Source organism: Zophobas morio, unplaced genomic scaffold (assembly GCF_036711695.1).
Source record: "Zophobas morio isolate AGI-343-1 ecotype UQ-CSIRO unplaced genomic scaffold, CSIRO_AGI_Zmor_V1 ptg000009l, whole genome shotgun sequence".
Classification (NCBI taxonomy): Eukaryota; Metazoa; Arthropoda; class Insecta; order Coleoptera; family Tenebrionidae; genus Zophobas; species Zophobas morio.
Genome location: NW_026972114.1, coordinates 6747896 through 6774431, shown reverse-complemented (window position 1 = coordinate 6774431; position 26536 = coordinate 6747896). Strand labels below are relative to the sequence as shown.

The following is a 26536-nucleotide window of genomic DNA, read 5'->3' as shown; positions in this document are numbered from 1 at the left end:
CATCTACATGACATTCTTAATATAAGTACAAAATTTCACAACAATCGGTCGAGTACTTTCGGAGATTATCTGTCTAATAAAAATCCGGGACAACAGACGGACAGACGGACGGACAGACGGACGGACAGACGGACGGACAGACGGACGGACAGACGGACGGACAGACGGACAGACAGACGGAAATGGGAGACCTATTTCTTCGTCTTCTAGGGATCATGAAAGATCGAGAAAACGGAAAAGTAGAGAGTCGGCCGACGGACTCGATTACAATACTTCCTTTGCTTACGCTCGGGAAGTAAAAATGACAAATTTTGTACGAAAAATAAAAAAAAGATTTTTGGGTGGGTCACCCTTATCACCTAGGGGTATAAAAAATAGTTTACGACCTATTCTCAGACCTACCGAATATAGACAGAAAATGTCATAAAAATCAGTCAAACCGTTTCGGAAGAGTTTGGTTACACACACTGTGACACGAGAATTTTATATATTAGAAGACAATGAATTTACGATGTTTTTCTTTCCTTTTCCGTCAAACCCAGATGTATCGCAATCAGAAAAACAATACAGAAAGGCAACGATATTTTTGACAGATTCATATTTGAAACTATTGGACGTGAAAAATAGATCTTTTACATTTCCAGAACCTGGTTTGAGAAGATAAATGTCATAATTAAGTATTTGAATTCAATTGATTCAAAAGGACCAAAATATCTTGACCCACAACTATGACAGTTTTATTAGTATCTCTGGCAGTTTCTATCGAGATCTTAATTATGTCAGAATCAGCATCTTCTTTGACTTGTTTACAGGAAAATCCTTGTGACTGTAGATTCCAAAAGTTTCTTTTAAATAAGTCAATTCGTCACGATTGTCTTCAAGTAACTCAGCCTGCACGTGTATTTTTATAGACGATGTTGTTCATTCTTCTGATGGGCTAAAATTTTCCGTAGGCCATTCAGGTATGTAAGTTATCTTAAAAGAGCAATAAATACGCACCTATGCATATAATTTAAAAATTGGTCTAAAGAGTTTAGACAGTACTTCCCTCGCTGTCGGAAACTTGACGACTGCATGCCTATTGTGTTTTTTTTCTCATTACATTTTTGTAGTGGGAATTTAAAAAAAAATTGCGATGACGTCATCAACATTTTTGCAAGGACACGTATATCAGTTGGGATAGATGTAGTGTAATACTAAGAATAAAATTATTATATTCTCAAATTTTCGGGAAAATGAATTGGGTCGTTTTGAATATTGATTTGTAATAATCAATAAAATAACGAAACAATTTACTCACGAATACGTATCAGAGGCAACTGAAAATCGTTTATGTATAAACATTCTTAATTTAAGATGACAGGCGTAACAGCATACGTGAGAGTCAAACAGAGAAACTGTAAACAAAACGACAATCGGTTTTATTGCGTCGACTTCCGCTTATTATATAAAACATTGGATTTTATTTTAATTTTTGACGGTGGAATTCACAATTGGTTGATTTAAAACATGTCTATACCACATTCGCGGAACCTAGTCAGCTATGTTTCAACCGAGTTTTAACTTTAAAAAATTTTGTGTCTACCAAATTGGGTTGGTCCAATGTAATACTAATAATAAGTGTTGCCTTTAATTTGATCAATAAAATAAATTGACTTCATTAATTTTTTTGAGCCACCCTTTAAGAAAATCTAAAAAATATGAATGGAATGATAAATCACAAGTACAAACTCATCATATTTTCTGCATTTTAGATAGGATTTATTTAGCAAAATTTAAGGGTCACGTTACCAATTTTTTTTGGAGGGATGAACAAATACGTTTTGAACAAAAGTTTACCATGCTTATAATAACTTTAAAATATCTCCAAGATTTCAAAGCATTCGGTTTTGTAATTCCTGATTAAATCGATCAAATAAATTCACGCATTCATTAATTTTTTTTGAGTCAGCCTGTATATGCAAATCCAAAAATATGAATGGAATGATAAACCACAAGTACAGACTCATCATATTTTGTACATTTTAGATAGGATTTATTCAGCAAACTTTTGGGGTGACGTCATCAATTTTTTAGGGGGGATGAGCAAATACATTTTGATAAAAAATTTACCATGCTTATAATAACTTTAAAACATCTCCAAGATTTCAAAGCATTCGGTTCTGTAAATCCTGATTAAATCAATAAAATCAATTGACGCATTCAATAATTTTTTTCAGTCACCCTATATATGCAAATTGAAAAAATATGAACGGAGTGATAAATCACAAGTACAGACTCATCATATTTTTCACATTTTAGATAGGATTTATTCACCAAATTTTAGGGTGACGTCATCGATTTTTTTAGGGGGGAAGAGCAAATACATTTTGATAAAAAAATTACCATGCTTATGGTAACTTTAAAACATCTCCAAGATTCCAAAGCATTCGATTATGTAATTCCTGATTAAATCAATAAAATAAATTGACGCATTCATTAATTTTTTTCAGTCACCCTGTATATGCAAATCGAAAAAATTTGAATGGAATGATAAATCACAAGAAGAGACTCACCATATTTTGTACATTTTAGATAGGATTTATTCGGCAAAATTTTGTGGTGACGTCATAAATTTTTTAGGAAGGACGACCAAATACATTTTGATAAAAAATTTACCATGCTTATGATAACTTTAAAACATCTTCAAGATTTCGAAGCATTCGGTTTTGTAGTTAATGAGTAAATCAGTAAAATAAATTTTGCGCATTCATTAATTTTTTTGAGTCACCCTGTATATGCAAATCCAAAAAATATGAATGGAGTGATATATCACAAGCACAGACGCATCATATTTTGTACATTTTAGATAGGATTTATTTGGCAAACTTTTGAGCTGACGTCATCAAGTTTTTGGAGGGGATAACCAAATATATTTTGACTAAAGATTTATGATGCTCTTTAGAGCCTTAAAACATCTGCAACATTTCAAAACATTCGGGTTAGCAGATTCAAAATTAAATTGCAAAATGTTGTTTTATAATTTTGATTTTTTTTCCAAAAATCTGGACGTTTCGGGTAAAAACTGAATTCGGAGTCGTAAACTACATGTGTAGGACTATGTTATTTTATACAATTTAAGACCTATTTACTATGTACAATTTTGAAGTGACGTCATCGCATTAGTGGTGGGGATGATTAGACAAATTTTGGTTAGCATTTTACCATCTACATGATATTCCTAATATAAGTACAAAATTTCACAACAATCGGTCCAGTACTTTCGGAGATTATCTGTCTAATAAAAATCCGGGACGCCAGACGGACAGACGGACGGACAGACGGACGGACAGACGGACGGACAGACGGACGGACAGACGGACGGACAGACGGACGGACAGACGGACGGACAGACGGACAGACGGACGGACAGACAGACGGACAGACAGACGGAAATGGGAGACCTATTTCTTCGTCTTCTAGAGGTCATGAAAGATCGAGAAAACGTAAAAGCAGAGAGTCGGCCGACGGAGTCGATTACAATACTTCCTTTGCTTACGCTCGGGAAGTAAAAATTATTCTACAACTTTAACAAAATATTGTAGATGTCTTATAAAGTATTAAGTGTATTAACTTACTTGGTTGTTAATTATAGTAGCATATTTCGATTTGCAATTTTTCAATTTATCAATAGAACATGGAATATTACGTTTTTCGAGTAATTAACGTTTACATTTTAATAAATAGCTCCAAATTTTACATAATAATTAAAAACAAATTTTTGAATTCGAGTTTTTACGTTTTTTACTTCCCGAGCGTAAGCAAAGGAAGTATTGTAATCGAGTCCGTCGGCCGACTCTCTACTTTTACGTTTTCTCGATCTTTCATGACCCCTAGAAGACGAAGAAATAGGTCTCCCATTTCCGTCTGTCTGTCCGTCCGTCTGTCCGTCTGCCGTCCCGGATTTTTATTAGACAGATAATCTCCGAAAGTACTCGACCGATTGTTATGAAATTTTGTACTTATATTAAGAATATCATGTAGATGGTAAAACGCTAACCAAAATTTGTCTAATCATCCCCACCACTAATGCGATGACGTCACTTCAAAATTGTACATAGTAAATGGGTTTTCAATTGTATAAAATAACATAGTCCTACACATGTAGTTTACAACTCCGGATCGACTTTTCACCCGAAACGTCCAGATTTTTGGAAAAAAAATCAAAATTATAAAACAACATTTTGAAATGTAATTTTTAATCTGCTAACCAGAATGCTTTGAAATGTTGCAGATGTTTTAAGGCTATAAAGAGCAACATAAATCTTTAGTCAAAAAATATTTGCTTATCCCCTCCAAAAACTTGATGACGTCAGCTCAAAAGTTTGTGGAATAAATCATATCTAAAATGTATAAAATATGATGAGTCTGTACTTGTGATCTATCACTCCATCCATATTGTTTGGATTTGCATATACAGGGTGACTCAAAAAAATTAATGAATGCGTAAATTTATTTTACTGATTTACTCAGAAACTACAAAACCGAATGCTTTGAAATCTTTCAGATGTTTTAAGGTTATAAAGAGCATAATAAATGTTTAGTCAAAATATATTTGCTTATCCCCTCCAAAAAATTGATGACGTCAGCTCGAAAGTTTGCCGAATAAATCCTATCTAAACTGTAAAAATATGATGAGTCTGTACTTGTAATTTATCACTCCATTCATATTTTTTGGATTTGCATATACAGGGTGACTCAAAAAAATTAATGAATGCGTAAATATATTTTATTGATTTAATCCGAATGCTCTGAAATCTTGCAGATGTTTTAAGGTCATAAAGAGCATATTAAATGTTTAGTCACAATATATTTGGTTATCTTCTACAAAAAACTGATGACGTCAGCTCAAAAGTTTGCCGAATAAATCGTATCTAAAATGTACAAAATATGATGAGTCTGTACTTGTGATTTATCATTCCATTCATATTTTTGGATTTGCATATGCAGGGTGACTCAAAAAAATTAATGAATGCGTGAATTTATTTTATCGATTTAATCAGGAATTACAAAACCGAATGCTTTGAAATCTTGGGAATATTTTAAAGTTATTATAAGCATGGTAAACTTTTGTTCAAAATGTATTTGTTCATCCCTCCTAAAAAAATTGATGACGTCATCCTTAAATTTTGCTGAATAAATCCTATCTAAAATGCAAACAAAGTTTGTACTTGTGATTTATCATTCCATTCATATTTTTTAGATTTTCTTAAGAGGTGGTTCAAAAAAATTAATGAAGTCAATTTATTTTATTGATTAAATTAAAGGCAACACTTATTATTAGTATTACACCCCAACCAACCCAATTTGGTAGACACAAAATTTGTTAAAGGAGAAACTCGGTTGAAACATAAGGGTAGCACGCTTATTTACATCGACTTTAACATTACGGACCTGCATTTGTTTTATGCGCTCACTTGGTTCCGCGAATGTAGAATAGACATGTTAATAATCAACCAATTGTGAATTTCACCGTCAAGAATTAAAATAAAACGCAATGTTTTATATAATAAGCGGAAGTCGAAGCAATAAAACCGATGGTCGTTTTGTTTACAGTTTCTCTGTTTGACTCTTACGTATGCTGTTACGCTTGTCATCTTAAATTAAGAATGTTTATACATAAACGATTTTCAGTTGCCCCTCATATTACTAGACAGCGGATTTGTGTCGGGCTACGTCACGATTATAGGGGGGGACGTGCTGGATCGCCGGGTGATAGATAATCACTAAATTTAATCGGTACTAATTCCATAAATATAATTAACGATTTATTAATCAAACGGCTAAGTAAATGAGAACGGGAATTAACAGCAGAGAGCAACGAAACAGTGTTATTCTAATCTCAAATAAACGCAGTGCAGTCCGCAACCGCAATGAATTCGCATCCCGTACGAGCCGTACCGAGTTTGGCCCTGCCTAGCCCGACAGAAATCCGCTCTCTAGATATTACACACCGGCGCCGTATACGTGAGTAAATTGTTTCGTTATTTTATTGATTATAAGAAATCAATATTCAAAACGACCCAATTCATTTTCCCGAAAATTTGGGAATACAATAATTTTATTCTTAGTATTACACTACATCTATCCCAACTGATATACGTGTCCTTGCAAAAATGTTGATGACGTCATCACAATTTTTTTTTTAAATTCCCACTACAAAAATGTAATGAGAAAAAAAAACACAATAAGTATGCAGTCGTCAAGTTTCCGACAGCGATTGAAGTACTGTGTAAACTCTTTAGACCAATTTTTTGCATTTCCTATGAAAATTTGCCATAGTAATGTATATTTTTTCAGAAAGTAGAGATTTCAGCGAATAAAAAGCATACCGATTTTTTTAAAAAAGCAAATATTTTGACGTGAGAATTTTCGATGGAAAATTAGGCTGGTTTTTCGATATTAAATCAAAATAAGGGATAAAAATAAATATTTTGAATCAAAAAAATTACAGTGAGTTTGGGACATAAATTGGTAAGTTTTCACCAAATTTCGTTAAAAAAAAAATGGTGATAAACCGTATTCTACCCTTAAAATCTCAACCTTTTCCCCTTCCGGACCTCAGATCACTCGTAAATTATTTTTCTCTTTATTTTTGTTATATTTTCTTCCTTTTCCAATGGGTATCATCCTGTTCTAATTTGTTTCACTTTTTACCATTTTCAAAGGCTTCGGCATTGACCTATAACATGTCCAGCTGATTTCAAAAAAACGAGACAAGATGAGCAATTCAGGTTCTTGAATAGATCAAGAGGATTTTTCTTATCGCAGTGACTATGTTTTCAGTTATTTGACATTTCTGATAGACTACTCTCAGTTTTGCCAACTGAATTTAATAGGTGTTTTTTTAAATAGACTACTAATCATTACTCATTTAGAAGTGTTCTATGCTAATAAGATTTTTAATTTAAGAATTAATGTTTCCTTTATAATAATGATAAAATTGTGGAAAAAGGGTGTATTCTGGAATTGAAAATATAATACACATCTTCGTGTGTCATAAAATAAGACATGATGTATAAAATAGAACTAAATTTCTTAGAAAAGAATTGGTTCATGGTTATTTAGACAAAATATGACTTTGCGATTTTTACATTGCAGATGCAATGTGTTAAATTTTCGGTGAAAATACGTTACTACTTATTTTAATTAACAGGAAGGCTAATTTCTTACTTTCTAGGCATTTTATAGCTCCAATAAGAATGTAACAGTTTTTTTTTTGGTCAGGTTATTTAGGAAACTAACAAATCAGTTACACTGAAATTTTAAGTGTTCTATTAAGGGTATTTTAAATGTCCAAACTGAACACAACATTTTGTCGTATAGAGACCAACAGACAAACGTACGGGATTTGGAATTTTCTTATTCTAAGTTTTCTAAAACAAAAAAAGCGATTTTGAGGCCCCTGGTAAAGAAAGTGAACAGAATTGATAGACTTTAAAAGAAACGGAAAACTTATTATATCCCGAGCGTAAACTAAGGAAGTATCGTAATTGAGTCCATCGGCCGAATTGCCACTTTCATAGTTTCTCGACGTTCATGACCTCCCGAGGACTAAAAAAGTGTTCTCCTGTTTCCGTCTGTCTGTCTGTCTGTCTGGCTGTATCCATTTTTATTAGACACGTAATCTCCGAAACTGCTGGACCGATTGTTTTCAAATTTTACACATATGTTAGAAACATCATGTAGATGGTTAAATACTAACCAAAATTTGGCTAATTATCCCCACCAACAATTTGATGACGTAATTTCCAAAATTTATAATTAAAAGTTGTTTAATTTTATAAAATAAGATACTCTTGTACTTTTTCAACCTAGACATCCAGAGTTTTTAGAAAAAATTTAAAACTGAATAGAATAATTTCAATATAACTTTCTTTACCCCCTCTCTATTTTCTCAAAAGTCATGGGATTTGCCAAAATCAGTATTATCTGAGCACATCCTAGCCCCGCCTACCCGCCCCTACTTTCTCAGAGGATGTCATTTGCAAAATATGACTTATTTTAGTAAGTACTAGCAAGTAATACCCTCTGAGGTTGAATAAATAAATTTTCAATTCTTAGATTTTTCAATTTTTGATTGCAATTTTTCTAGTTTTCATTTTAAATAGCTCCGACGCGAGGTTTAGGTGCATCACTGCACTGGCTTTGCCGCTTTACCCGCAAGAGTCGGCTCTCTGATGATTATGAAACAAGATTTCAAAGTAAATAAATAAAAACCTGTTTTAAAATTATTTAACCACAGTAATGCCCACCATGCCTGCCTTCCCTTTCCTCTAAAAACATCCCTGCAATAACACCCCAAAACGGATGTTTTTTTTTTAATTTCATTTCGCTTGCCAACAATTATGTCCATTTTTCGCAAAAATAGTTGCACATTTCGGGTAGATTTAGGAATTTAACTCGGTACTACGGAAATTTGCAATTTAACACCTTTAAACTTCACAAGTTTTTACAAGATTAATAGGGACAAAATCATTTTTATCTTAACAAGTACTAGGACCGCCCACCCCCTATTTTCTCAGAGGATGTCATTTGCCGAAATAAGTCTTATCTTAGCAAGTACTAACCCGGTCGACCCACCCTTTACTTTCTTAGAGGGTATGTCATTTGCCAAAATCAGTCTTATCTTACCAAGTACTAGCCCCACCCACCCGCCCCCTATTTTCTCAGACGATATGTCATTTGCCAAAATAAGACTTATCTTAGCAAGTACTAACAAGTACTTACTCTCTGAGAAAATAAAGGGCGGGTGGGCGGGGCTAGTACTCGGTAATATAAGACTGATTTTGGCAAATGATATACGTACTCTCTAAGAAAGTAAAGGATGGGTGGGCGGGGCTACTACTTGTTAAGATAAAACTGATTTTGGCAAATGACACATCCCCTGGGACAATAGGGGGCGGGTGGGCGGGCCTAGTATTTGTTAAGATAAAACTGATTTTGCCCCTATTAATCTTGTAAAATCTTGTGAAATTTAAAGGTGCCCTTTATTTTCGCAGAAGGTAGTACTTACTAGTACTTGCTAACATAAGTCTTGTTTTGGCAAATGACAGATGCTCTGAGAAAATAGGGGGCGGATGGGTGGGGCTAGTACTTGATAAGATAAGACTGATTTTGGCAAATGACATATCCTCTAGGAAAAGAGAGGGTGGATGGGGCTAGTATTTGGTGAGATAAGACTTATTTTGCCCTTATTAATCTTGTAAAAACTTGAAATTTAAAGGTGTTAAGTTGTAAATTTCCATAGTACCGAGTTAAATTATTAAATCTACCCGAAATGTGCAAAACATGATGAGTTTTTACTTGTGATTTATCATTGCATTCATATTTTTTAGATTTGCTTATACAGGATTGCTCAAAAAAAATAATGAATGCGTGAATTTATTTTATTGATTTAATCAGGAACTACAAAATCCAATGCTTTGACATCTTAGAGGTCATAAGCGTGGTGAATTTTTGATCAAAATGTATTTGCTCATCCTCCCTAAAAAATTAATGACGTCACCTCAAAATTTTGATGAACAAATCCTATCTAAAATGTGCAAAATACGATCAGTCTATACTTCTAATTTATTTTTTTAGATTTCCTTATACAGGATGACTCAAAAAAATATAATAAATCAATCAATTTATTTTGTTGAATAAATCAAGAATTGCAATACTGTGAATGCTTTGAAATCTTCCAGACGTTTAAAAATTATTGTAAACATGGTAAATTATTAATCAAAATAAATCTTTTTATTCGCCTCAAAAATGTGATTAAGTTATTACAAAATTTTGCCGAAGAAATTCTACCCAAAATATGCAAAATATGATTATATAGGTTTTTACTTCTCGAGTGGACGCTAAGGAAGTATTGTAATCGAATCTATCGGCTGCCTCCTACTCTTGTATTTTCTCAACCTTTCAAGACTCTTAGAGTACCACTGTCTGTCTGCCGTCTGTCGGGATTTTGTTAGACAGATGTTTTTTTGAAACTACTGGACCGATTACTGTCAAATCTTGCATGTATATGGTAAAACGCAGTCAAAAATTGACTAATCTTTCTCTGAAAGTTTATCAATGCACCAGTAGTTTTTACATTTACTTGGACATTATGTACATATCTTTATTTTAATGTACATTATATACCTTCGAAAAATTTTTTGATATCACTTTTTTTCATTTTTTCGATGCGCAATTTTTCGGTATTACAATTTTTTATTTTTCGATTTTCCGGGCTCTCAATTCTAATTTTTCGATGTTTCAATTTTTTGTGTCCTCAACCTTTCAATTTCTTGTTTTTATATTTCATTTTTCTAATTTGTCCATTTTCAATTTCTCGATTTTATATCATGATTTTTCTTTCTTTTTTTCATTTCCTTTATTTTTTGAAAGTTTTTCTCCATTTTAAAATTCTTGGTTTATTCAGTTTTTAAAATTTTCGCTCTTTGATTTTCCAATTCCTGGTTTTTCCAGAGTTTTTTTTTTCAATTTTCAATTTTTGGATTTTTTAATTATCTGATTTCGGGATGTCTTTAGTTTTCAGTTATAGATTTTACAATATTTCTTTTTATTATATTAATTGTGATTTTTGATTTTTAAATTTCTCAATTTTTAATCCCTCGATTTTTCAATTTTTCGTCTTCAATTTTTGGATTTCCAGTTTTTAGGTTTTTTGAAGTTTTCATTTCATGTTTCTACGTTTTTTCATTTTTGATTTTTCATGTTCATAATTTTGCAATTTTGCCGGTTTTTTGTTTCGAAAAGTCGAAAAATCAATAAATTTAATAATCGAAAAGCAAAAAAATCGGAAAAATTGGAAAAACTAAAAACTGCAAAATCGAAAAATTTGAAATCGAAGAACTGAAAAATCGTAACTTTGAAGAACAAAAAATCGAAAAAAAATGAATTGAAAAATTAAAATTAAAACGAATCAAATTGAAAAAACAGAAAACCCAAAAATTGTAAAATTGAAAAATTATAAAATCGTCAAAATTGTAAAATCGAAAAACTAATAATGAAAGATCTAAACATTGAAAAATTAAATATCGAGAAATTGAAAAATTAAAAATCTAATAAAAAAAATTGGATTATAATTGAAAAATGAAGAAATTCTATAATCGTAAAATTGACAATGTAAAACATTTTAAAATATATAATTATTGCATTCATATTTTTTATTGATCAAATTAAAAACGAAGGACCCCATTTTCCCGAAAATGTGAAAATACAAACGTCTTTATTTAATAATAATTATAATAATGATATTCAGAACATTTTGTCGATTGTAGCTTACTACTTAATACTTTTGATCCTCTGTTTTGAGGGGACGAACTCATTCTATCAAACTAATTTCTGCGTAACATTCTTCCGATGTATAAGCAAACATTTTCAAGTTGTTTTTCTTCTTAAGGATAACCTAAGGACGTACAGTAATGGAGTCCATCGGGCAATTTGGTATTTTCTCGATATTTCGTAACCCTCTAGACAAGACCGTAGTTAGGGGGAGGCTAGGGGATGCTGAGCCTCCTCTAGATCCAGACAAGCTATGATTAACCAAATGTGAATTACAACATAGAAAATCAAAATCAAATGTATTGTTTTATTGAAGAAGCGGAAGTCAGAGTAATAGAAAAATCTGGACCGTCGGCATTGTGAACCGGTTATTGCAATTCGTAGAAAACATCTTTTAGTTTAGTTTCTGTTTCACTCTCACGTCTACAGGTTGATAAGTGTTATCGCTATTTGTCTTAAATTACGAGTACCATAAATGATTTTCAGTTCAGTCTTCAGTCGCACCTCTGTTCTTACGTACAATAATACAACACTTCACTGACTTCAACAACATGTTATTATAACCTCAAAGATTTGAATTAAGATTGATTAAGACAAACAATTTTCTTAATGTATTTCATGTTACTGTTTTATATTTTATATTTTATGCTGCAGTTGTCTGTTGTCAGCATGGTACAATATTATTGTCTAAGGAAATTTATAAAAAAATAAATTTATTTGATTAATCTTATACTGTTCTAAAATATCCTTCTAACAAAAACTAACAGTCACATCAAACATTTGAAAAAAGTAATTAAAAAGCTTTTTAATTAAAACAAAAACACGTCTCATGTTTTAATACATTTAAAACAAACCGTGTTTTATTCAGTAATATCTCTAATGAAGTAAGTCTAACTATGTAAAGTCTGGATATTGTTAATCATAGTTTCCAGTAAAAAGATACAACAAATGTACCTCGAAAAATCCTCACTGATTTTAAACAATTCCTTTTTGATTTTATAAAGTATGCCAATGTAGGTTTTATCAAAAAATAGTTCCATTTGTTTATAAAATTGATCCGGAGCTTATCTGTAGCCATCTGCTCTCAATATTTGAGTGGTAAACCCGAAAACAGAGTATGAAACTACGATGTAAGAACGAACCGGAGACATTTGACCCCTAATGAAATAAAGCTGACCTGCTTTTTGCCTTCTTTTTTTTTGTTGCGAAATAGCTGGTAGCGTTCCGGAGTAAGAAACGCTGGAGAAACGAAATTTCAACTATTATTGAAGAGAACCCAAGGCCAAGACTCCGGCTGTGGAAAAAATACTGCTCATTTTTGCGTACATTTAGGCGCTTTTATGGAAAAGAAAGGAAGTTCGTTAAGAATACAAAATGTATGTGTAGTGTACAAACAAACTCCAACTTAACTAACGATATCAACTAATTAAAGACCGGATTAATAACATTTTTACTGAGGGTTGTGTGGGATAAATTTACGTTTGATACAGTCGTGCATGTACTTTATTAAATTTATGTTTCCAGTTGCCAAGTTTATAGCTATTCATGAGGATTAACTTGATACCTGTATTGAGGCTTAACATAAACTAATATAAACTTCTACGGAATTCATTCTAATAAAGAAATATTATATATTATTAACTATGTTAGTTTAGTAAGACGTTTATCATTTGAGATAGAAATGTTTTGGGTCTCTGTATCTTTGTATTTTTAATACGTATGATGAAAACTGACCTTTCCTCTTTAATACTACAGATTACAGAATTCAATAACGTCGACATGCACCAAACAAACCAAAAATTGCAATAACTTTCAAAGATATTTCTGTGACCGAATTTATGTAATATTTGCATTTATGAGTAGGTATTGTGGTGTTCCGTTTCGAAAAATTATATTAAATAATAATGTTGCAGTCACCCATCTTTGAACACATCTTTTATGTATTTTCACTAAAGGGTAATTGTTTGAGTAAAAATGAATCACAATCGACGTGCTTGTCCCTCTCAATGAGTGTAACTAGTATAATACGAGTTAATTAGTGATTTTCTAATCTGAAATGTTGTGAAATGTTTTAATGAACACATGTTATTTTTGTTTTATTGTTTGTAAATGCACAATTCATCTTAAGATTTTTAACTGTCCGAGGTTCTAATACACTTCAACTACAATAATTTTCCTGTAAAACACGTGGCAAGGAATTCACTTATTCAGGTTCAACGTAATTTTATTTAAGTTATTACAAACATTATCCAGACTTCATAACTTTTCACTTGCGATTTGTAATACATTATTCATTAGTGGCATTTAAACTAGTCAAATATTCTGATTTGTTAAATTCATAACTTTGTGAACCCAAAAACGGGAAGGATTTAATATGTTCTTTTATTTCGAAGTTGAATATAATTATCTATTCTCGAATTATTATTTTAATTTTGTGCGTATTTAAAATGTCCTTGTTTTGTTTATTTCATATGTGCTTTCTTTTTATGTGATAAGGGGATTCGTTGAGTCCACGATGTAATCTTAATGAATTCATTTTGATCATTCTTTATTGTTTAAATATTTTGCTACAGTCTGGTATAACGAAGATTTGTTTGTTTTGCAGTTTCAGTAAATAATTTAATTATCAGAGCTTCACGAGTACAAATTTCAGATTATTGTTGTCATTGGTGTAAAAAGGATATCGACACAGACAGTTTGCTGATTCAATAATACTTAACTAAATGAATGAGTTCATCGGTTAGTAGCGGGGATTTTTAGCACAAGTTATTCACTATTTTTTTAACTGGGGCACCTACTCCTACACGTGAAATGAGCATGCCCTTCGATCAAGTACATATATAACATGCCTCGCCTAGCAAGATTGCTTATGTGTTGTGAATCGTGAATTGTCTAACATAACGTAACACTGAAAATTTGAAAATCTGAGGAGAGCTCGATCGCCTTGATCATAGCAGTCGATTCCAGAACCGTGGTCTATGTTTTGGACTCCCACCGCAATTACTTGAGCATTATTATCCAGTTATTTTTAATTAAAATTTCTCATTTTCTTTATGTGCTTAAATTTGTAATACTTATTCTTAAGTACTTGTTTGTATGGAAGTGTAAGATTTGATTTAATTTTGAAAGCTGGGGAGGTTTTCGCAGCTAAGTGCATAGGTCCCCTCAGACTTACTATGACAAATTTTGAGGGTTTATTATGTTTGGATTATTACTAAAAAAATTAATTAACTGTTTTATTGAAAAATCATAAAATTTCTCGGATTTGTAGTCGACAGAAACGCTTTTTTAAAAATTTTGCCACCTGTGTGAACTTAGTAATTTCAACTTATATAAACGTTACACATATTTTAATTTGAGAGATTTGAATTGTAAATTTTTCACTAAAACAAGAACATAATTCGCATATACAAGGTGAGTGTTATAATTACGGGAACCTGACCAAATTTCAATGCAACACAAAATACGAGTACATATCTCATATGTAACTCTATTTATATTTTATTTTTCTAAAATGTACAAACATAGTTACTTAGTAGTTAATTTTGACTTTCGCAATAATTCTATTTGAGCTCCGATAAGTTTTTAGTCGTTGCGATAAGATGAGGGTTAAATACACGAACGATGAAAAGGTTGATATGATCTTGAGTGGAAAGAAGATATTCCGATAGGCGACATCCATCCGACCAAATCTTTAGATGTTTAGAAAAAACGTTAAGACAAAATTGGCTGAAAAAAACAAGAAATAGGGGACTTACCGCTAATGGTGTCGAAAATGAAATTCGTGTAATTAATTGAAGCCGTAGACAATGATCCAAAAAATTAATAGCACGACATCTGTCGTGCTATTAATTTCCTATCTAGGAATATCTCAATCTTACGTTTCAAAAATTTTGAGAGCGAATAAATTCCACTCTTACCACGTGACATTAGTGCAAGATCTAAAACAAGAAGACTTCCCCAGAAGAAAACAATTTTTGAATTTTATGCAACATCAACAATTTTTTATTCAAAGTTTTGTTCAGGGATGAAGCAAGATTTGGCAATAACGGGGTTGTTAATCGGCACAACTGTCACTATTACTCCCAAAATAACCCACACTGGATCAGAACAGTTCATTTTCCAAATGCTAATTGGAAAATGATTTTCCGGGGTTATTAGAAAATGCTCCTCTCAACCTCCAAGAGCTGTGGTTTCAGCAGGACGGGGCACCACCTCATTATCACAGAGCCGTTAGGGACTATCCTGAAAGTCCTATTCGTAATTGCAAAGATTTAAAAACCAGAATTAGGAATGCATGTGTTGCGTAGGAAGGAAGGCATTTTGAACAGTACTACGCTAGTTTAATTTATTTAATTGTTCATTTAACTTATTACATTTCTCCGAATTAATATGTTGATGTTTTTTTTTTAATATTTCATTTGTGAAATTTTAATTGACGTCTTTCAGAAACGTTGATCCTAAAAACGTATGTGTTTATTTTGGAATCTATCTATAATTGATAGATGTATGTTGTGTTGCATTGAAAATTGGTCAGGGTCCCGTTATTATACTCACCCTGTACAATATTACGGTTTTCTGTGGTAGTTTTCAATAGAGTTGTATAATTAATTGCAAATTAATTATTCCGCTTTGCATTAACCAATGTCCGTTCATAAACATCCTACCTCAAATAATTAAATTCATCATCAGAACGAAGCGCAACGTACACAGCTACCTCTAAAAAGAAACATTTATTATTACAAGGTACGTACAACCTATAAGTAACAGTCATGAATCATGATAACGTCCGACCAATAAAAAACGTCCTCAAGCTGACACGAGAACTTTTTCGCGCCCCCGTTATGTTTTTATTTTTGACTAATATTTTTATGTTATTTGAAAAGCTAGTGGAAATATTACAAACAAAAATTCCACTCTTGAGTGAATCTGTACTTTGAATTAACATATTACTGCAATGTTTTCTCATTAACGTTGAAACTAAACTTGTTTAAATTTGCTAATTACCTTTCTACAAATAGTTACCTACTACCTAATATGAATAGATATGAAATGTTAGTTTTGATAATTTGCCCATAATTTGTGTTACGACAAGGCGGCAAACTCAGCAACCAGTTTGGTATAATAATAATAATAATTGCTTTTGTAGGTATCCTACATATGCAATTGTGGTGACAGAGCTGTAAAGTATGTAGCTTAACTACTTATAATATGATAAATTATGTTATAACTTGAAATTAATTTTGTAGGGAGCTGTGAGAAGATCTGATAAACTTTTTTAAAATTATTTTAGATTTGTGTATCCAAAAACTAAAAGAAAAAATATATAAATACTAGATGCTAACGGGCAGTAAACAAAATACAAAAAAACAAAGTTAAAATTTTTTTAAACAAAATCAACATTAATTAGCACAAAACGTGCAAGTCTGTTGGGAGCAATTTTTTTTTTTTGATTTGTGTAATTTAGAACACAGGGTTTTTGTGCTCATTTTTTCACTTTTAAGTGTATACGGCCTGAAAATGAAACTAAATTACTGCCGAGTGCTGAGCAAATCTAAAAAGATTATTTACAATTGGAATGCTAAAAAAGTGTTACGATGAGAATTTTTTATCAGTAGACATAACATATTCCGAAGTGTGCTATGTGTATAGGCAACCAATAAATTGATCAAACCGTGATTTTTTACTGCTGACCAAGGTAAGCAAGAGCTTTCAGCAAACTGGTTGTTTTACTGTTTGTTTCACAACTCGCATGCTTTGTTAGTTGCCTAACAATTGGCGATCAAGTTGTGTATAAAAAAAATTAAAACCAGTTATTACTTGTATCAAATTAAGTGAAATATTTTACTTTAAATTATCGTTGAAGGAAAAATATAATGACTGATTTAGCTTATTAGGGTATTGAAACTGACTTAGAATTCAGTTCATTCGTGAAAATCTCGAATTACTTCACAACGTAAACCTAGAATTTTTCTACAGCTTTGAGACGAGTTTTTAAATTATTTAATTTTTGCCATTTATGGTTCCAGATTAATGATTTTGAAAAATATTTAAACAAATTCATATGAGGTAAGAAATCTCCTTGACGAAAACCGTAAGCTTGTTTTACTTTATACTTTTCATTCATATTAAAACAGTTAGTAAGTAGTCGGCTAGTGAGGTACAAACTTAATATTGTTTTGTACCCTGGAGAGAGGATCTTAACTAGTTACTTGAGATGAAGGTGAAGTAAATGCATCAGTTTTTACAAAGGTAAACAATTAATATAGAAATCTTTGTGCTTTGTAGCAGCGAGGACGCAGATTTAATACCTGTTAATAATAATGCATCCAATTTGACATTTCATGGTAATTAGGTAGCGGAATAAGTAGTTACCTGAGCGTAATTTCGTTATTAACTATTCAAATATTAAAACCAAGGTTGTTTGTAAGAAAGTAATTCATTATTTGAAAAATCTTAATTTTACGCCATCCTGTAATAATAAGTAAAGATAATGATTAGATTTATAATGGATCTTTCCCTACTGCTTATAACTAAAGCAAATTTATTTTATCTGTCAGATGATTAATGCCTAAAAAGTATGATGCATGAAATTACGTTTAAACTGTGAAATTATCCTTATCTAATTAGCTTATTACTAAATTAGATGGTTCGAAATTTGTAGTTAACTGATTTTATTTTCTGAAAACTATACGAACAGATCTTTTATTTATTATCTTAGAACATACTATTTTTTTTGTTATTAGGTATATGTTAGGAACTTTTCATTAAGTTTTTAATTTTACTACAGGTTTGGTTGGACTTTATCCCAGCAGTTTTTGTATTTTTATTGTATGTTACATTTCTTTTAAAGCTAATCAAACGATTCTATTTTTTGTTGTATAAAATTACATACTACATAATACATACTAAAAATATTGCTCACAACCTTGACAGCTTTAACCAGAAAATAATTAATTTTCAAATGTGGGGCAAGTTACTTTACAAGTGTTTTGTTCAGTGTTATTATTCTCAATAGTAAAGATATGAATCTGTTATATTAAATTTTTCTTTGGTGGATAATGCGATTGACTGTCATTATTATCATAAAATTAGTTCCTTTGTCTGCAAAATATATAAAGAAGATTATTATTATATTATCATACTAAAGTGTAATGAAACAAATTATCCTATAGTAATATACGTAATTTTAATTACATGTACTTGAACAACCAAAGGTCATGTGCATATTTCGCTTAGATGAGTCGGAACTTTTTTTTCTTGTGGATGCATCTTTTACAAACTTAAGAATGAATTTCACTTAATGCTGCGCAATCTCTAAATTAGTGTCAGTGTTCCACTACGATTTGTAATAAATCATTGTGTAATGCGTGAAATAAGCTATAAAAAACTACTAGTTTACTTTCCATTTAAAAATAATGTTAAGATCACAGTATGTTACTGTTTAAAGTGTTTCTTTTCTATAATATGAGTTGGGTTTGCTTTATTTCTGGTATTTTTAACTAAAAGATTTGTATTCTGCTGTCACCATTCTGCTGAGACTAGAAAATTCTAATAAATTTTTTAGTGAAATTGTCACACACTTTCATTAATTTTTCTGTCTTCTTAAATTTACGGATGTGTTATGCTTAATTAATTTAGTAAAATTATTTCAGAATTAGTGCCTGTGTAATAAATTGAAGTTTTAAAAAATTATTTTACTTAGTCAGGCCAGGTCGGATCAAATTTTTTTTTATGACTATCGTTTCGAAAATAAGCAATTCGATATAAGCTAAACAGGGAGCCCAAAAAGTGGGGTATTAACTCAACGATACATTATTAAGTTCAACAAATCTAAGTCGAGGAAAAATATTTAAAAAATCCTTAAATTGACGAATTTGAAATTCACTTACAAAAACAAAATACCAATTTAGATGAGATATATATAGATCAAAAAATATGAAAAATTTGTCATTGTTTTCAGAATTATTCTGGATTCCAAGGATTCCAAGGGTTTCTAAAGTTTCTAAAGGTTCAAAAAATTATAAGGATTCTAAGGATTCTAAGTATTCTAAGGATTCTATCGATTCTAAGAATTCTAAGAATTCTAAGAATTCTAAAGATTCTGGGGATTCTAAAAATTCTAAGGATTTTAATATTCTAAATATACCAAAGATTCTAAAGGCTCTAACGTTCTGTCAAAATCTGTCAAATTTTGTCAAATTCTGTTAAATTTTTACAAATTCTTTAAGAAATTTCTCACAGTTTTCTCACAGAATCTCTCCATTTTCTTAGATTCTGTCAGAAGCTCTCAGAGTTTCTCAGATTTCTTCCCACTCTTTCAGATTCTCTCAGACTATTTTAGTTTCTTTCCGATTCTTTCAGATTCAGAGTTGCTCACGTTCTTCTACATTTTGGAATATTCCTTCAGTTCAGATTCCTTCAGATCATTTCATATTCTCAGGGATTATCTCAGATTCTCTCAGATTTTCTCAGATTCTCTAAGATTCTGTCAAATTCTCTTAAATTGTCTCAGATTTTCTTATATCCTCTAAGATTCTCTCAGATTCTTCCAAATTCCTTCAGATTCGGTAAGAATTATTCGGATTTTTTCAGATTCTCTCAAAATCCCTAAAATTCTTCCAGATGCTTTCAGATTCTATCACATTGTTTCAGATTATTATCAGATTCTCTTATATTTTTTGAGACGCTTTTATATACGTTCACGTCACTTCAAGTTGTTCAAAATTATTATTTTGAATAATGTAAGTTTGATCATTTCGAAGGGCTATTTCTCCAACAGTTGGACCCAAAGATTTTTTAAGTTTTTTTCGGGTTTATAAACTGTCGTTAACAATGCATCACAGAATTAGTATGCTATTTTTTGAGCAAATTCAAAATAAAAAAAATAGTTTGAGCAGTATCTTGGTACATTTACAATTATAGGTAGAGGTATAGTTGAAATTATCAGTTTATGTATAACAAAAATGCGGTTATAGAGTCATAAATTTTCGAACACTATTGAAGAGATATTTAGAGACCTATTTTACTTTAGAATTTTGTGAATAATATAAATTTTGCGCTAGTGTATTTAAAAAATATGAAATCTTAGAGGTGTTGAAAAGTTGTCACTGATTGTCTAAAAAGCTGTATAGATTTTCGGTTTTTCATACCACAGGTCGGTACGAAATTTTAGCAGTATATTTTCTGATTAGCAAACAAATGTTTGTTAAACAGAATATGTTTAAAATGTGTCATATATTGTCCAATAAAAAATTATGCAGAAAACTAAGTTGCTCAGAGCTTTTTATAAAAAGCTGTGACATTGTATTTTATCTTATAATTTAATGTCAAATTACCGCATTTCATTAAGCTATTCGATTTGCTGTATTTTCGCTTTTGCATTTACTGAAACAATAAGGACTAATTTTGTTGTAACTATTTTATGTTTTAAGAAAATTTTAGACACTTTAGCAACTTAGAACAAAAAATTGTAGCAAGGAAAGTTAGAATTTGTTCAAAAAGTGTGTTGCTTGATGTATTAACGAGTTTCACATCTAAGAATTTTGGAGAATCAGATTTTTTTACGAAAACTTGACTTACTTATGGCTAACCACCCATACTATGTTTCACCCTTATGAGTTATACAGTGATGTAAAAGTTATTTTAAAAAGTAAACTGTTTCGAAATTGTCGTTGAAGTATGTTTACTTTAACTTCCCGACCGTATGCTAATTAAGGAAGTATTTTAATAGGAATGGATACTTCTATGTTTTTTCGACATCTTATGACCTAGTGATCTGCAATTTGACGTCTGTTGTCTATGTTGGTTTTTATTAGACAGAGAATTGCATTTTGATATTTTTATCCAATAAGAACACTGAATTTTGATCACGTGATACTGAGTTATTTGATAATTTTGAGGTTCTGGTTGTTTTTTGACATCGATAACACGCTTGTAGCTCAAATTAATAAGTGAAAATTTTTTGACAAAAAAAATTATCAGTGCTGTCAAAGCTGACTTTCAAATTTCAAAATTAAATTGCAAGTGTTTTAGACAACATTTATTACAATTTTATTAAAAATTTACATTATTTGCTGATTTCTTCAGGTGTAGTAGGTACTTGCTTGCAAGATATAATTCCGTTTAGAGCAAAAGTTTTCAAACTGACTCCACACAGAAGAATGTGATTTTCTTGTATTCTGCGGAACACTGCTTACAATACTATCCCCAATATCTGATAAAGATTTATCACTAAATCGCTTATTCATTATTTCTACCGTTGACAATACGGCGAAAAAACAGGAAAAAAGTAAATAGATGGTAAACGCAGTCAAAATCAGTTTTTTAATTTCAATTCAATTAAAAAAATATCATCATGCAATCCTGTAACCTCTTTCTCGAAAAATTATCAAATAATTTTCCTCGCACTTGGGAAATTATAATCTTCAAAATTATTCCCTCGATTGTTGAGAGTATTATTTTAGCTTAGAAATATCGGTGATGGTAAGACACAAAGTTTGTCTAAAAATTATGAAAAAATTCAGGGACGTAGATCTTGACACGCTGATTCCAAAAATATAGCATGTTGATGGTCACGAAGCAACATTTTGGAAAAAAACGCTGCAAAATGCGAATTTTTTAAAATTTCAAAAATTTCGATATTTCAACGGTCGATTCTGGAAAAACGGTTGCAGGTATCAAAAAACCGAGGCCGGATTTGAGTTCTAAAGCTTGAAATCTACAAGAAAATGTATTTAGTTGAGTTTCGAAAATGTCAAAATTTTGGGAAATTTGAAGAAGGGGGGACATTTGTCTGATCACCACCACCAACAATGTGCTGACATCCTCTGAAATATTCACAGCAAATATGTACTATTTATGTTCCATAAAATAACATAGTCCTGTACTTGTGGTTTATGGATCCACCTTGATTTTTATCACAGTTATTTTACCAAAATTTTTATGCATTATGCACATATGAGTGATATTCATATATAAGAATGTCCTTATAAACAAATGCTTGTAGGTATAAGCTTTTACTTATCCGTAGAAGGTTCAATTAAAAGTAAATGCTTATTTGTATATTCATAATGAAATACTTACGCCATAAGAATTTACTACCTGTTGAGTGAACTGCATCGTGGTTGATTCCAAGAAATAACAAAAAAACTTTACCATCACGTAGTCAAGTGCATAAATATAAATGAGTTTTTTTGTTTGAAATCGCAAATACGGGTGGAAAATAGGGTGCAGATTTAGAATATTATCAAAATGCTTAGCTCAAGTGACACCTCTGACGAAGAAATAAATTATAGCGATTAGAAAGAAATTTTGTGAAAAGCAATGAAGTCATTTTGAGTAAAAGTCAACTCCCATCAATAAAGACAAAAAAGACTTAGCTCCTGAAAAACTAAAGAATGAACTTAGGGATAACTTGGAAAAAAATAATGCGTCTATAAAGAAGAAAACCGATAAACATCTGAAATAATTGAAATTAATCTACTAAAATTTTTCGTGATAAAACACTACTTAAATAAATATATACCTGGATCTGAAACGTATTTTCATTTTTTTGTATTATTATCAATGAGAAAATGCTCAGAAAGCCGTTGTACACTTTTTGATCGGATATCGGAACCGAAATAATTTTATAAAATCTTCCTCCTGAGGGTCAGCGCGTCTTTCTTTATAAAATTTTTGTTTTTGTACTATTTGATTAAACATTTTAATTCCTAGACTTGTCATAAGCAACTGAAGAACCAGACTTATCTTTTTTTAAAGGATATTCTTAATTTGTCAAGGAAAAGGTGACTGTTTTGAATACCGATGGAAGGAAAAGCTTATACTTCTCATCTAAGATTAAGTTACTAAAGTAACTAAAAAGTAAACTAAAATTGTTACTTAAGATTAAGCTTTTGCTTACAGGCATTTGCTGAAAATTTTATGAATATAAGTTGAAGGATTTCCTTAAAAAAATACTAGAGAAAGCAAATGCTTATTATTATGAACACCACGCAATGACCTGACAGTGGCCGTGTGGGTTTTCCACACCTCAACATTGAACTTGAGCTATACTCGCAAGAGTTCTAATCCCATCGTTATTTTTTTTTTAACACACTTTGATTTCCGGTGAGAGGAAAATTCTACTAAAATTATTTTACATCAATTTTTTCTAAAGCAAAATACTCCATGTACATATTTTGAAGATTTTTCTCGTTTTTTTTTAATACTTCAATTTTTTTAAGACAATTTTGTACAGTAAAGTATGATGTTTTAGTTCGCACTTTAAGTAAACTTACTCAGTGATATTTTCTGATTCTGTTATAATGTTTTAGAGGAAGCGAATAATTGCATTTAAAATTGCAAAATAATCAATTTAGTATTTTTGGAGGTTATCTATACAATAAATTCTCAACAGGTCTAATTATAATTGTAGGACGACGGAAACGGGAAACGTGTTAGATAGGAAATTGGACATTGAACAAAATTGAATCTGCTGTCTAGCTGTCATCCAGGAATAAAAAAAAACAGACGAAGTATTTATTTGCCTTTATTGTTAACACATTTTACGGTTTTCATTTCCTGAGCGTATGCTACGGAAATATTTTAATTGAACGACTGGCCACTTTTATGTTTTCTCGACGTTGCATAACCTCTAGAGTACGAAAAAACAGCTCTCCCGTTTCCGCCTGTCTATCTGTCTGCCGTCTGTCCGGATTTTTATTACGCAGACAATCTCCGAAACTACTGAATTGATTTCTGTCAAATTTTATATGTGTATTAGGAACATCGTCTACATTGTAAAACGCTATCCAAAATTTGGGTAATCATCCCCACCAACAATAAGATGAGATGATTACCAAAATTTATTATTTCCTATCATTCATACTCCCATTAAACCAAATTTTATTTAATAGAAATAAAGAACACACCAATGAAATTGCACCACCTTGAAAACTCAATGACTGTGTTATTTTCAGAAAATCCCGAGTTACGTCAGTTTTTATTTTTAAGGGGACGCAACCTTGTCCCCTTGCAGAGGCAGCCTTCCATTGAAAAAATTTAAATGGCAAGGAGGGTCGAGTGAGTCCTCAAAAACTCGACGTTCGACTGGAATTTAGTAACCACATTATAGGGTAGCTACTTACACAGGACAACTGGAACGTTGAAATTTATGCTGAAAGATCAAACTAATCCACTTATTCTGGACACCTTTAAACAACATGCAAATTTATTAGAAAATGAAGTGATGCTCCACAAGATGGAGTACCTCCTCATTATGCTACTCATGTGGGGTGGTTTTTGGACAATGACTTTCTGGGGTAGTGACTTGTAGAAGAGTTCCTTTATGTTTTTTTAAATCGTCGATTTAAGGGTGTCGATCATACAACTAGCGTTTTTGGAAAAAATAATGGAAACGATTGTCCTACGCCATACAGATAACTTTAGCATTGGATGAAGGTCAGTGGATGTCTCATAAAAGGAAATCCAATTAACTAATTAATTAAATTAATTGATTTAAGTTATATTCTAAAAATGGTGGTTCTAGATATCTTTGTATAACATCAAAAGTGTTATTTAATAATTATTTAATCTCGAATTATTCTTGACCGTTATAAAATTGTGTTTTCATAATTTAGTTCAATGTAATATATTTTAAAAGTGCACGTGCAGTCATCACGTGGAAGGCTGCTAAATACAAGTTTTGTTACATCCTGCACCCAGTAATTACTTTTTTAATTACACATTTATGCATTTACACGCACAACCATGGAACAAATTCAACGCTAAAATAATAAATTTAATAACATGTGTAGGTTCTTTGATGGTTCTGATTGTGCAACAGTGATTAGGGGGGATGAAGGTGAAATACTTAAAGCTATTAGTATCTCGATTTCTGTTGGCATTTTAGATGTTGAAACCAAATTGTAATGACTGCTTCTTGTCAACGGATGGCTAGTAACGACTCAGCAAATTTTAATAATAAAATCGAAAGGTGGATATTATTTGCAACAACTTAATTGTCGAAATAATGGAATTGAGGTTAAAAGTGAAATAACACAAGCGGTATGATTATGACACAATTGAAACCACTTAGTACGTACGTGTCAAAACAATATAATAAAAAAATGAAAAATATTTTTATCTTATGTGAGTTTGAGAAAAATAAGGTAAACTTTGAATAGGGAGTGATAAATAATAACAATACAAGTGCATTTTGCAGAAATATTAATTTTTAAATTGCATGGATACCCTTGGCGCAATTAATTAAGACAATTGAACAATTAATAATAATCCATTCACAGGTACTTACAACGTAAACCATTTTCTCTGTACCACCCGTTATTATGTGTTTATTATTATAATTTTTATTCATTACGTTGGAGAGAGCAAACCCACGAGATGAACTTGACCAATAATTGAAACAAGATTTTTTCTTTTTTTTTTCGAAGAAGTTTGTTTCGCCCCTGATTCAAATTTGTTCGGAATCACCTTCTACCGCAATAACATTTGCTTAATTACTACAACACTCACTACAAGGTCGTTCATTGATCCACTTGAGTAAGATTTATTTACTAATTCAGTGAAGCTGTTGTTTAATAGGTTCCGATTATCCCTTTTTAGCGCTAACTTATTCTATTAATGTGTAAATTAATTAAAGGGGTAGTTTAATAGAATTTCCTCTTGGCAATTCCACCACAACGCGGCCCTAAAAATTAATAAGCAAAAAAATACTTACGGGTCAGTGGTTTTCTCTGCCTTATCCACTTTGTCTGAAATCGTGTAAACCATTTTCGGGAGACACTAAGCACATAAAAAAAGTTAAGATTAATCGAGTGGACAGCGGTCGCGAGACTAGTTGAAACGCCGAGTTTTGTAATCAATCTACTATCTAACTCTTGCGAGATGCATAGACTGATTTCCTTGTCCTTGCTATCAAAGCGGTAGGATAATCTGAAACTGTCTGAGGATTTTTATGGCTAGAGTAACACGGATTAGTGGAAAAATGTATTATCTAATTAATTTGCTATTTACATTTCAAAATGTTGATTCAATGATAGTGCTGTAATAAAAGACGGAAACAAGTTTGATGTTCGTTTTATATTACTTCGGTGCATTTTGCCATTGTGAAGTTATACTGAGAATAATTAATACAAAGTGCATTTTTAGTAGCACCATCATTTGCATAAAATTATTTGTGATCTAGTCTCTTTATACAAGTAAAGTCAAGTGA

The 26536-nt window shown here is 31.3% G+C and overlaps 1 protein-coding gene across 1 annotated transcript in view; it reads right to left on the bottom strand.

Annotated features, from left to right (window-relative positions):
- The window catches only part of LOC135125789 (UNC93-like protein), a 144429-nt gene extending 118164 nt beyond the window's left edge, over nt 1–26265 (bottom strand). The window contains exon 1 of the mRNA XM_064051471.1: nt 26042–26265. Coding sequence (XP_063907541.1) covers nt 26042–26094 — 53 coding nt within the window. The 5' untranslated portion in view covers nt 26095–26265. The remainder of the gene's footprint in view (nt 1–26041) is intronic.
- Between the last annotated feature and the right edge of the window lie 271 nt (nt 26266–26536).